This window comes from Pongo pygmaeus, chromosome 8 (genome assembly GCF_028885625.2).
Source record: "Pongo pygmaeus isolate AG05252 chromosome 8, NHGRI_mPonPyg2-v2.0_pri, whole genome shotgun sequence".
Taxonomy (NCBI): domain Eukaryota; kingdom Metazoa; phylum Chordata; class Mammalia; order Primates; family Hominidae; genus Pongo; species Pongo pygmaeus.
Window position 1 is genome coordinate 7,840,205 of NC_072381.2, and position 12,605 is coordinate 7,852,809.

At 41.5% G+C, this 12,605-nt stretch overlaps 1 protein-coding gene across 5 annotated transcripts in view; it reads right to left on the minus strand.

The window, feature by feature from the left end:
- Window positions 1-12,605, minus strand: part of KIN (Kin17 DNA and RNA binding protein) — a 36,027-nt gene that overhangs the window by 16,032 nt on the left and 7,390 nt on the right. For all 5 annotated transcript variants that reach the window (XR_008504895.2, XR_008504894.2, XM_054503449.2 and 2 more), the window contains exons 3-8: window positions 12,065-12,108; window positions 11,857-11,979; window positions 10,637-10,818; window positions 7,572-7,620; window positions 6,675-6,735; window positions 1,042-1,171 (exon numbers count right to left, since the gene is read on the minus strand). Coding sequence is in view for 3 of the 5 variants with exons in the window: in XM_054503449.2 (XP_054359424.1) it covers window positions 1,042-1,171; window positions 6,675-6,735; window positions 7,572-7,620; window positions 10,637-10,818; window positions 11,857-11,979; window positions 12,065-12,108 (589 nt within the window). In the remaining 2 variants the exon portion in view is untranslated. The remainder of the gene's footprint in view (window positions 1-1,041; window positions 1,172-6,674; window positions 6,736-7,571; window positions 7,621-10,636; window positions 10,819-11,856; window positions 11,980-12,064; window positions 12,109-12,605) is intronic.

Genomic DNA, 12,605 nt, shown 5'->3' on the forward strand with positions numbered 1-12,605 from the left:
CATGTATTTCCAATGATTTCTCACACAGACTTAGCCATCAGGCTAAATCAAATTAAAACCATGTCACACTGGGCCAGGTGCAGTGGCTCACATCTGTAATCCCAGCAATTTGGGAGGCCAAGGTAGGCAGATCATTTGAGATCAGGAGTTCGAGACCAGCCTAGCCAACATGGTGAAACCCTGTCTCTACTAAAAATACAAAAACTAGCCAGGTGTGATGGCACACATTTGCAATCCCAGCTACTCGGGGAGGCTGAGGCAGGAGAATCTCTTGAACCTGGGGGGCAGAGACTACAGTGAGCCGAGATTGTGCCACTGCACTCTGGCCTGGGCAACAGAGAGAGACTGTCTCAACAACAACAACCAAAAAAAACCATGTCACAGGTTTCTCTTGCTAGCTAGGAGGTGCTAAGTGGAAGTCAAAGTCAACAGGAGAGTAGTGGTTGAAGGAGGGAGGCCAACCACGAAGGACTCCAATTTCTAATTGAATTCTACTGACCGTAACAGCACAGGGAGTTTCACAGACAGCACCTGAGGCTGCTAAAAGAAACCTATTTAGGTGGGGCATGGTGGCTCCTGCCTGTAATCCCAGCATTTGAGAGTCTGCGGTGGGTGGGTGACTTGAGGTCAGGAGTTCGAGATCAGCCTGGCAAACATGGTGAAACCCCATCTCTACTAAAAATACAAAAATTAGCCGGGTATGGTGGCAAGCGCCTGCAATCCCAGCTACTTGGGAGGCTGAGCCAGAAGAATCATTTGAACCTGGGAAGCGGAGGTTGCAGTGAGCCGAGAGTGTGCCGCTGCACTCCAGCCTGGGCAACAGAGTGAGACTCCATCTCAAAAAATAAATAAATAAATAAATAAATAAATAAACCTATTTAGAGGGGCTCCAACTCCAGTTCGGGGAACTGTATGTAGCTAGGTCACTATTCCCTAGTCCGTATATGATAATTTTCCTAATTTTCTATTATCTAATAAACGGTGAAATGATTTAATTTTCCTTGGGTTCTAAGGTGTCCACACGCAGTCCATAAACTGTACCTCCATGATTTCATCCAGTGCAGATTTCTTTTTCTTCTTTTCTTTAGACTGAGCTGAGCTCTGGGAAGATTCTTTTCGTTTCACTGATGCTGAACTTCCTATCGTCTTCAGTGCGCTCGGTCCCAGAGTACTGATGAACAGGAAAATCATGCTTGTTACCAAGAACCATACACAGACGAATGCTTTACGATGTGCAAAATTCACAATATAGAATAAATCTGTGACATATTAATTTACAGGAGATTAGTGAAAACCATGGAGTACCTGTCCACATCTCTTACAGAACTATCAGCACTGTGTAAGCATTTAACCCGTGCTGTCTTTAACTCTCTGTACCTATCAGCACTGTGTGAGCATTTAACCCGTGCTGTCTTTAACCCTCTGTACCTTCTCCTCCCTCCTTTGGTCAGTGCTACTGTACTTTGTATAGTAGAATGATGGTAGGCAGCTTAGGCTTTGGTGTTGAGCAGATCAGGGTTTGAGGCTACTTCTATTAGGACCCGGAGTAGTTCACTTTCCTAAGCCCCAAATCTTCATCTATAAATGAAGATAATAACATGACCCAACTCCTAACTCAAATGCATGAATTAAATGACATGTTTTCAAATGACCGGTTTAAGTCTAGCATGTTACTCTCAGTTCTAGTTTTGTAAAGCAAAATTCTCAACGTGTTACTTAAAAGTTTCTAATTGCTCCCGACTGCCCAGAGTTAACAGTGTAAATCTTTTTTTGAGATGGAGTCTCACTCTGTCGCCCAGGCTGGAGTGCAGTGGCGCGATCTTGGCTCATTGCAACCTCCGCCTCCCAAGTTCAAGCGATTCTCATGCCTCAGCCTCCCAAGTAGCTGGGATTACAGGCACCCGCCACCACGCTGGGCTAATTTTTGTATTTTTAGTAGAGGTGGGGTTTCGCAATGTTGACCAGGCTGGTCTTGAATTCTTGACCTCAGGTGATCCACCTGCCTTGGCCTCCCAAAGTGCTGGGATTACAGGCATGAGCCACTGCACCCAGCTGACAGTGTAAATTCTAAATTCTTTACTGCCAATATACAATTGTCACCATTGGCCCCAGAATACCATTCTAGTCTCCATCCCTGACTTACTATGTTCACTAGCCACTAAGAACAATTTGCTATTGACTGAGCCATGCCCTATGCTTTGAGCCTCTGAAAATTTGCACATGCCTTGTTTTATACCTAAAATAATCTCTCCTTTTATCTCTGTTTGTTAAGATTCTTTAAGGTCCATACTTCATGAGGGTTCTTAGATCTTGCAGTGTTTTGAACTGCCACAGCGCCTTGTGGCATGCATCACACTGCACCTTGTATGATAATCATTTGTATGTACCACTCCTCTCTTGTAATAGGGAGGAACCATCTATTTTTTCCGCGAAGTAGCAGTAACTATCTTGTAACTCACATGAAATAGATGCTCCATTAATATTTGCTGATCAAATGACTTTTACCCATCTAATCATTTAATGTGTCATATTTACAAAAGATGAAGCAAAGGATAAATATTGACACAAAGCTACCATGGAGCTAACCAAGAAAAAAATATATGATTAGCAGAGAATACAACAGATTTATTATTTACCTTTATTTGGACTTTAAAAAATGCATTTAAAGGTAGCATTAGATTGATGAACTGCTGGGTTACTTTAAGCTTGAAGTCAACTAAAACCCCTGCTTCTTTTCTCTATGGAGAATTGTAGCTAAGGACTCTGTCACTCTGTTTTTATGGGGGTTGTTTTTCTTTACCTAACTGTCAGGCTTTCCATTTAGCTTTGTAAAATTTTACTCACTGGGTTTTGACCTGTAATTCAACCCACTGAACATATATTTAAACTCTGATTCTATTACTGAATGTGTTTCCCAGGGTGTGACAACCATAAATAATGGACATGGGTTTTGAACAGGCCAAGTCCATGTAAAGATAAGCTCCTCAACTTGCTACTTAAATGTTCTTTAGATTTAAGTGTACTTTGAACTAGGGAACCAGGGATAATTCAGACCATAATCAACCACAATATGTCTACAAAATAGGCACTAATAACCCTAGCAAAAGAGGAATTAGGATTAAGCGGTTATTTTTGGCTTGAGTGATCACCACTTCCTCGTCTCATGTTCACAAACCACCTATTTCCTATCGTAATCTGTTGGAAATGATTGTTAATCTATTATTCTCTAAAGATTTTTCTCCACTTTAAAAAATCTATTTGCTTATTTTTCTGCCTTCTGACTCCTTTACCAATCTCCATAATACCTCAGAGGTTCTCAACAGTGAGTCCCCAAATATTAATACATCTATAAATTATTTCAGTATTTTGGTATTAATTTCAGCTTAGATATGAGTTTATTTAAGGCTGTTATTTACTCCTCTTAAAACTCAACTGGGCCGGGCACGGTGGCTCATGCCTGTAATCCCAGCACTTTGGGAGGCTGAGGCGGGTGGATCATTTGAGGTCAGGAGTTTGAGACCAGCCTGACCAACACGGTGAAACCCAGTTTCTACTAAAAATACAAAAAAATTAGCTGAGCATGGTGGTGCATGCCTTTACTCCCAGCTACTTGGGAGGCTGAGGCAGGTGAATCGCTTGAACTTGGAAGGCAGAGGTTGTGGTGAGCTGAGATCATGCTACTGCGCTCCAGCCTGGGCAACAAGAGCAAAACTCCGTCTCAAAAAAAAAAAAAAAAAAAAAGGAAAAGAAAATTTACTCAGCATTATTAAATGCTTAGATTGTGACAATAATGGGGAAAAAAGATGACCAGAAGAGCCCAGCAAGATCTCAGGGTGAAGTGGGAAAACAGATGAAAAGGACGTTCCAGGAAGAGGAACAGCAGATGTAAAGGCAAGAAAGGGCGAGACCCCAGGCTCATTTAGGAAAGCACAAATCAATGAGCACAGCTGAGAGCAAATGGCAGGAGACACACAGGATCACAAAAGTCACTTAATAGTATGTAAAAAAATTTGAGGTCATCCTAGAGATGCTGAAACCAAGAGACGTTAATAAATGAGTGACACAGTAAGAGCTGAAGTTTAGAAAGGTCCTTTTGCTGGCAATATCAAGATTCCATTAGAAGGGTGAGAGACTGAGACAGGGGTAAGGCAGAGTTAAAATAAAATCGAGGCAAGATATGAATATGAGCAGAATGAAAATGGAAAGTAAGGCTCCTTGAACAGCCCTCATTTTTGCTTTCAGTAACTAGAGTGAATTCCAGCCCTTCTTAAAGGAGATAAAGAAGCCCAAAGGAGAAACGGAAATGAAAATCAAGTAAACTGTTTCAAGCAATAAGGGGGCTCATTTTCGTGCCTCAACATAGCCTAAAATGTTCACTTTGATATCTACATCATTTAGTTTATTCTAGGTCTTAGATATATAAGAGATATAAATCCACAGGAGAATGAATCCCAAACTATATTATGTACTGTAATCTCAGAGAAAAAAAGTTTTAGATGTCTTTCAATTGTATTACCTATGACACTATTTACATACTTATACATATATTGTTCCTTCTTCATGGACTCAAGTCACAACATATTAACATAGATAACTTATCAAATAAATTATCAAAATTGGTCAAATAAAACTAATATTTTTACTAATATCAAGGCTTGGCATAGGGGTACAGCAGGCTGAACAGACCCCCAAAAATATCAGGTCCTTATCCCTGAAACCTATCAATGTTACATTATCTAAGAAAAGAGTCTTTGCAAATGAGATTAAGTTAAAGATCTTGAGATGAGGAGCTTGGCCTGGATTATCAGGGTGGACCCTAACTACAATCATCCCTTTTCTTGTAAGAGCAAGGTGGAGGGAGATTTGACACCTGGAGGAAAAGGTGATGTGAGGATGGGGCAAAGAGACATTTGAAGATGCTCGTCTTAAATACTGGAGAGATGCAACCATAAGCCAAGTAATGCCTGTGGCCAACAGAGCTGGAAAAGGCAAGGGACAGATTCTTCCCCAGAGCTCAGATTCTTCCCCAGAGCACAGCCAGCAGGCTCCTTGATTTCAATCCAGCGATACTGATTCAGAATCTGACCTCCAGAGAGAGAACATATTTCTGTTGTTTTAAGCCACCCAGTTTGTGGTAATCTGTTACAGTGACCATAGAAAACTAATACAAGCGAGGTCAATTTGGGGAACACTGGAACCAATTTTAATATCCATCTATATCTAGGAATAACACATACTTCAAAAGAACAGACAGAAATGCATAAAGTTCTAAAAGTATAAGGCATGTGTGTTATATTTGAGCTGATCTTCCAGGTCATATCATACCAATGTTAGACAATTCTTCTGGAATGTACCCAGATGTAGAACCCAAATAACCAACTTAATGATGATATCTAATATAGGTGTTAATTTTGAAATATTATTTTAATCAAAGTTAAGACATCTGGCAAATCATTTTAAAGCTGATCTGTATTGCTGATTCAGCCTATCTATCTCCTTCCATACTCCTAGCCACTTATTCAATAGTGTAAATAAACAATGACCTATAAACAAACCCGAAAAACTTAGATCTTAAAAAAACAACATGTAAAGTACTAAGTAAAATAGAAAATATCACCCGGCTTAAAAGCAAATTCCAGTAGATACTGGTACTTGACTCTCTTGTCTTACTCATCTTTTTTAACCTCCATAACAAAACTGAATGTACTGCATGTCAGAAATAGTGAATAAAGATTTGGTGAAAGAATACATAAAAATTGCAAGAGAAGATAATGTAGAAAGTAGGTAGAACTACCTGACCACATGCTATGCCAGGTTTTGGCAAACAACAGCCTAAGGGCCAAATGCCAGCTGCCACCTGCCACCAGCTTTTGTAAATAAATTTACTGGAACCCAGCCATGCTCAGTTCCTTCATGCACTGTCCATGGCTGCCTTCTCACTACAACAGCAGAGTTCAGTTATTGTGACAAAGACATCTGGCCAAAAAGCCTAAAATATTTACTATGTGGCTCTTTACAGAAAAAGTTTGCCGACCCCTGCCCTGTGCTAGACCATCTAGAAGGGCAGGCAATGATTACTGAGTGTTTCCTGGTGTATTTACACTGTACTGGGGACGAAAGAGAGAGGTTGATAATCTTTATTCTCAGAAAACTCACAATGCAGCAAGTAAAAGAAAGATGCATTCCCAGCTAACATTTAAACTGTGACAAGTGGGCTAAGACAGGAAAAGAAACAGTTTTATATAGCGAATAAGGAACCGTTAAATGGGGAAGGAATCATGGAGAACCAAAAGTTTATTCATGTGACACATATAATCAAAATGAGGCTTCCTCAAAAAACAGAATCATCTCATCACAGGCAAATAGGAAAAGAACAGTTGCTAGCTGGGCACAGTAGGGCATGGCTGTAATCCCAGCTATTGATACCTGGGAGGCTGAGGCAGGAAGATCACCTTGAGCCCAGGAGTTCGAGGCCAGCCTGGGCTACATAGCAAGACCCCATCTCTTTAAAAAAAAAAAAGAACAATTGCTAAAAAAACAACGCAACCAAGAAAAACCAAAAACAGGTGAAAACTACAACTAGAAAAAAATGATTCACAATACTTTAAAATGCAGTAACCAACATTTCACAAAAATCCTAAAGTTTTAAGATATCCATGAATGATGCAGCTCACCTTGACTTGGAAGATGTTGCTCCGGATGAACTACATGCTCCTTTACTCAAATTAAACGTGACTAGAAGAAAAAAAATGTTATTCCATACGTACATTTCAGGAAAATCATAATAAAACTTCTCAGATAAGATACTACACAGTGTTCACAGAGGAAATCCAGGACATTTTAATAAACGAGAGCTAAAATGTTCCTATGCGGAGACCACACATTCCTATAAAACGTCCCAGACTGAAAGCCGTAGAACAGGAGGAACTTGTACACCACGTCACCGTGGCAGACCACACGGGTGCTTCCCCGCTCTATCCCCATTTCTCCTGGGGAACAGTACTCCAATTCTGTTTAGGTCTCCGTGCCTCTTGCCTGCGGCACAGGGGACATAACACCATTTTCATCTCTGGGGTGAATTCTGATTGTCTAATCCAATCAACATAATCCCAGTGACTGCTTTTTGGATGGACATGTGACACAGTTCTGGCCAATGACATTTGAAAGGAAATCTATTGAAGGGAGGAGTGTCTTCTTGGAAAAGTATCCTTGCTCCTAACAAGGTTCTAGAAGAGCATCCAGAGATGCTCTCTGCCATCCTCATGACAGTGCTGAATCTGCATGTGATGGCTGGAGTGTTGGCAGCTACCCTGTGTCCATACAGCATGCAGAACCACCTTACCTCTGGGATTCTTATCATGGCAAGATATTTCCTTATTGTTTAAGTTAACTGTAGTCAGTTTTGTTACTTGTAGCTTCAGCTATTCTATCCAATTAATTCATTAGTATTACCTTTTCATTAAATTAATAAGAACAATGTAACTCAGACACATTAGATGTCTTACTCTCAGATATGTTGACAAAGCCAATATAAAAGCAACTGTGTTTAAAAAAATGAAAAATAAAACTACCTTTCTCTTCATCATTTTCTCTGCTTAATTCCGTAAAAGTAGGGACCTCCTAAAAAAAAGAAAGTTTTAAGGTTTTGGTGTACAGTGCACTTACTATCACCATTCAATAGGCCTAAATTATGACTTGTTACCTGTGTTCCCAGGCAGCTCTAATACACAAGTGATTAAGATCTTAATTAAGAAATTACATGCTTTTGGCCAGGCACGGTGGCTCACGCCTGTAATCCCAGCACTTTGGGAGGCCAAGGTGGGCGGATCATGAGGTCAGGAGTTCGAGACCAGACTGGCCAACACAGTGAAACCCTGTCTCTAGTAAAAATACACAAAAAATTAGCCAAGCATGGTGGTATGCACCTGTAATCCCAGCTACTCAGGAAGCTGAGGCAGGAGAATCACATGAACCCGGGAGGCGGAGGTTGCAGTGAGCCAAGATCGTGCCACTGCACTTCAGCCTGGGTGACAGAACGAGACTCCGTCTCAAAAAAAAAAAAAAAAAAAAATTACATCTTTTAGCCCAGTATGGTGGCTCATGCCTGTAATCCTAGCACTTTGCGAGACCAAGGCAGGTGGATCACCTGAGGTCGGGCATTCGAGACGAGCCTGGCCAACATGGTGAAACCCTGTCTCTACTAAAAATACAAAAATTTAGCCGGGTGTGATGGCAGGCGCCTGTAATGCCAGCTACTCAGGAGGCTGAGCCAGGAGAATCGCCTGAACCCAGGGGGTGAATGTTGCAGTGAGCCGAGATCGCACCACTTCACTCCAGGCTGGGTGAAAGAGCGAGACGAGCCTGGCCAACTTGGTGAAACCCCGTCTCTACTAAAAATACAAAAATCATCTGGGCATGGTGGCGGGCACCTGTAATCCCAGCTACTCGGGAGGCTGAGACAGGAGAATCACTTGAACCTGGGAGGCGGAGGTTGCAGTGAGCCGAGATCATGCCACTGCCCTCCCCAGCCTGGGTGACAGAGCGAGACTCTGTCTCAAAAAAAAAAAAGAAATTACATGCTTTGGCTGGGCATGGTGGCTCGTGCCTATAATCCTAGCACTTTGGGAGGTCGAGCTCAGGCAGGAGGAATGCTTGAGGCCAGGAGTTCGAGACCAGCCTGCACAACATTGCAAGACACCCCATCTCTATAAAAAAAAAAAAATTAGCCAGGCATTGTGGTGCACGCCTATAGTCCCAGCTACTCAGATGAGGCAAGAGGTTCACTTGAGCACCAGAGGTCAAGGGTGCAGTGAGCTGTAATCATGCCACTGCATTCCAGCCTGGTGACAGAGAGAGACAGTCTCTCAAAAAAAAAAAAAATAGAACTTACATGCTTTGCAAATATTATCCAATTGAGAATTATTCTAAATACCAAAAAGCAGCTTTTCTATACCAAACTGCAGAAGTTTACCTATATTTTTATTTCTATTACAACTTAAAGAGGAAGTAACAAAAATATAAGGCAATAAACTTTAGGAAAAGCAAAAGCTTTTTTTTTTTTTTAAGTCTGATCAAGAACAGACTAAACTAATGAATAATCAATAGTGGTATACTGGAACAATGGTTACTTCTGGGAGATGGGGTATTAATTGGCAACGAGCATGAGGAAATCCTCTGGGATACTAGAAAAGTTCTATATCTTTATCTGGGTGGTGGTTCCACAGGTTATCTGTCACTCCTTCTACACACATATATTTGTAAAAGTTCAGTGAACTGTACACATAAGATTAATGCACCTCATACACTTTAATCAATGTATGTTAGAACTCAATAAACAGTTCAAAAAACCCTCAGTTTCACATACACACCAGGCTACATTTGCCTGCTCACACACAAGTGTTAGAATGTAAGCCACAGGAGGCTGGGCGTGGTGGCTCACGCCTGTAATCTCAGCATTTTGGGAGGCCCAGAAGGGCGGATCACCTGAGGTCAGGAGTTTGAGATCAACCTGGCCAACACGGCGAAACCCCGTCTCTACTAAAAATGCAAAAAATTAGCTGGGCATGGTGGCTTGTGCCTGTAGTCCCAGCTACTTGGGAGGCTGAGACACGAGAATCGCTTGAACCCAGCAGGTGGGGGTTGCAGTGAGCTGAAATCACGCCAATGCACTCCAGCCTGGGCGACAGAGTGAGACTCCGTCCCCCCCCAAAAAAAAATGTAAGCCACAGGAGACAGTTTTTTCTATCTTTTGTTCACTGAGTATTCCCTGTGCCTGCAAGAATCCTAGAACAGTGGAGGCGCTTATAAATATATGTTGAAACAAATGCCTCAACCTAGTTATTCTAACACCTCAGCTCCTTCCCTCCCCATTCATCTGGCTTACACCCACTGATTCTTCAAGACTCCTGGGCACTGGGGTTGTATCCACCCTCAAATACTCTGTCCTCCCCAGGCCAGAGTAAACATTGCTTCTCTATGTTTCCACATGCTGCGTTTACCTCCAGTACTGAATTAATCACAATCAGTTGAAATTATCTGTGTATATGTCTTCCCATTAGGTAGCGTCTCTATTTAGATATAAGGAAATTTAGTTTTGGAAATATTATGTAATTACACAAGATTATGAAGTTAGTAAGTCAGGAATTAAACCAAGGTTTGTCAATGCCAAAAATGTGCTTTTGACACCAGGCTGGTTCTCCTCTTAGTTCAGGAACAGTGCCCACAGAACTTGATTCAATGCTGAAAAAACACAAGCCGGCTGGGCGTGGTGGCTCACGCCTGTAATCCTGTAACTTTGGGAGGCCGAGGCGGCTGGATCACGAGGTCAGGAGTTGGAGACCAGCCTGACCAACATGGTGAAACTCTGTCTCTACTAACAATACAAAAATTAGCTGGGTGTGGTGGCGGGTGCCTGTAGTTCCAGCTACTCAGGAGGCTGAAGCAGGAGAACTGCTTGAACCTGGGTGGCGGAGGTTGCAGTGAGCTGAGATTGCGCTACTGCACTCCAGCCTGGGCGATAGAGCGAGACTCCATCTCCAAAACAACAACAACAACAACAAAAAACCCAAAAAAACCAAGCCATTGTACTTCTTTAGACCTTTGGACATTGCTTCTCAGGATGATGTTGCTTACCCACCTGTTCCTTCCCTTCCAGGCCTCTTCTCACTTGTTCTTCAATAAATTTGGCAGTTTTTTCTTCATCATCAAGGTCCTGCTTTTTCTTTTTCTCCAGTTCCAGTTGCCGGCGGATAGTCTCTGGGTCCCTGTCTATGTACTGAATATACCAGCCTTTTGGCGTCTCGTCCACTTTGCACAAGCCTTAAAAAAACAGCCGCCACCATAAATTAGCATACAATCAAAGCAAAACATAAATATGAATGTGTTTCATCTCTGCATATTTATTCATTCAAATACACTCAAATCAGGCCAAGCACAGTGGTTTACACCTGTAATCTCAGCACTTTAGGAGGCCGACACAGGTGGATCACTTGAGGTCAGGAGCTCAAGAACAGCCTGGCCAGCATGGTGAATCCCCATCTCTACTAAAAATACAAAAATTAGCTGGGCATGGTGGCACACATCTGTAATCCCAGCTACTCAGGAGGCTGAGGCAGGAGAATCACTTGAACCCGGGAGGCAGAGGTTGCAGTGAGCCAAGATCGCACCACTGCACTCCAGCCTGGTAACAGAGCAAGACTCAGTCTCAAAAACAAAACAAAACAAAACACCAAATACACTAAAATACATTCAAATACACAAATTCATGCAGCAAATGGGATTTTCCATATTTACATTTAATGAAATTTAGATACTGTATATGGATTCAACCAACCGTGGGTGAGAAATATTCAAAAAAAAGAAAAACGGATGGTTGCATCTGTACTGAACATGCACAGACATTTTTTCCTTCCCATTTTTCCCTAACAATAGAGTATAAAAACTATTTACATTGTATTAAATATCATAAGAAATCTCGAGATGATTTAAAGTATGTGGGAGGATGTATATAGGTTATATGCAAGTCCTACATCATTTTATTTTATATAAGGGACTTGAGTATCTGTGAATTTTGGTTATCAGCAAGGGGTCCTGGACCCAATCCCCCATGGATACTGAGAGACAACTGTATTATCTTGCATAATATTTATTCAATTCTATCTAAGTATTTAATATCCAATGGTTATATGATGTTCTATTAACTTAAGGCAGAAATTATGCTCCCAAAATGGAATCAACTAACACGATGAAAAAGCAAAACACTGACCCAATTTTTTTTCTCTTTTCTTATCTCAAACATCTCATCCTATGAAGATTAGAAATGGGAAAGAAAAAGTAACTTTAAAATCTCATTCTTACCTTCTCTGCCCAGCCACTTAGTAAAATCAGTCAGAGTTTCCCACTGAGTCGCATTCATGTGGATGTGCTCTCGGTGGCTGATGTATTCGTTGTAGACAATGTTGTTGTGGACCCTTTTAGTGCCTGAGAACAAAATATGACACTGATGATCCTCAGAAGATTATGCGATTTATAAAGCTATTATTTGCACAATATTTAAAATGTTTACCAAAGCGTCTCCTGAGAAGTTCTAGAAAGTCATTTCGGAATTCCCTAATAAAGAAAGAAAGGAAAGCATTAAGGTAATTTCTACAAACATATAGCATCATCTTTCTGAAATTTAAGCAGCAGTACAGTTTTTTGTTTTTGTTTTTTTTGAGACAGAGTCTCGTTCTTGTCACCCAAGCTGGAGTACAACGGCATGATCTCAGCTCATTGCAACCTCCACTTCCCAGGTTCAAGTGATTCTCTTGCCTCAGCCTCCCAAGTAGCCGGGATTACAGGGGTCCACCACCACACCTGGCTAATTTTGTTTCGTATTTTTAGTAGGGATGGGGTTTCACCACGTTGGGCAGGCTGGTCTCAAACTCGTGACCTCAGGTGATCTCCACCCGCCTCAGCCTCCCAAGGTGCTGGGATTACAGGTGTGAGCCACTGCATCTAGCCAGTAGTATAGTTTTAATGTCCAAGTGATATATGAAACATCTACATGAATATGGCTATGAACCTTTAAAAACTGATCAAGGAAAGAACTCCAAAAGATTATAGCT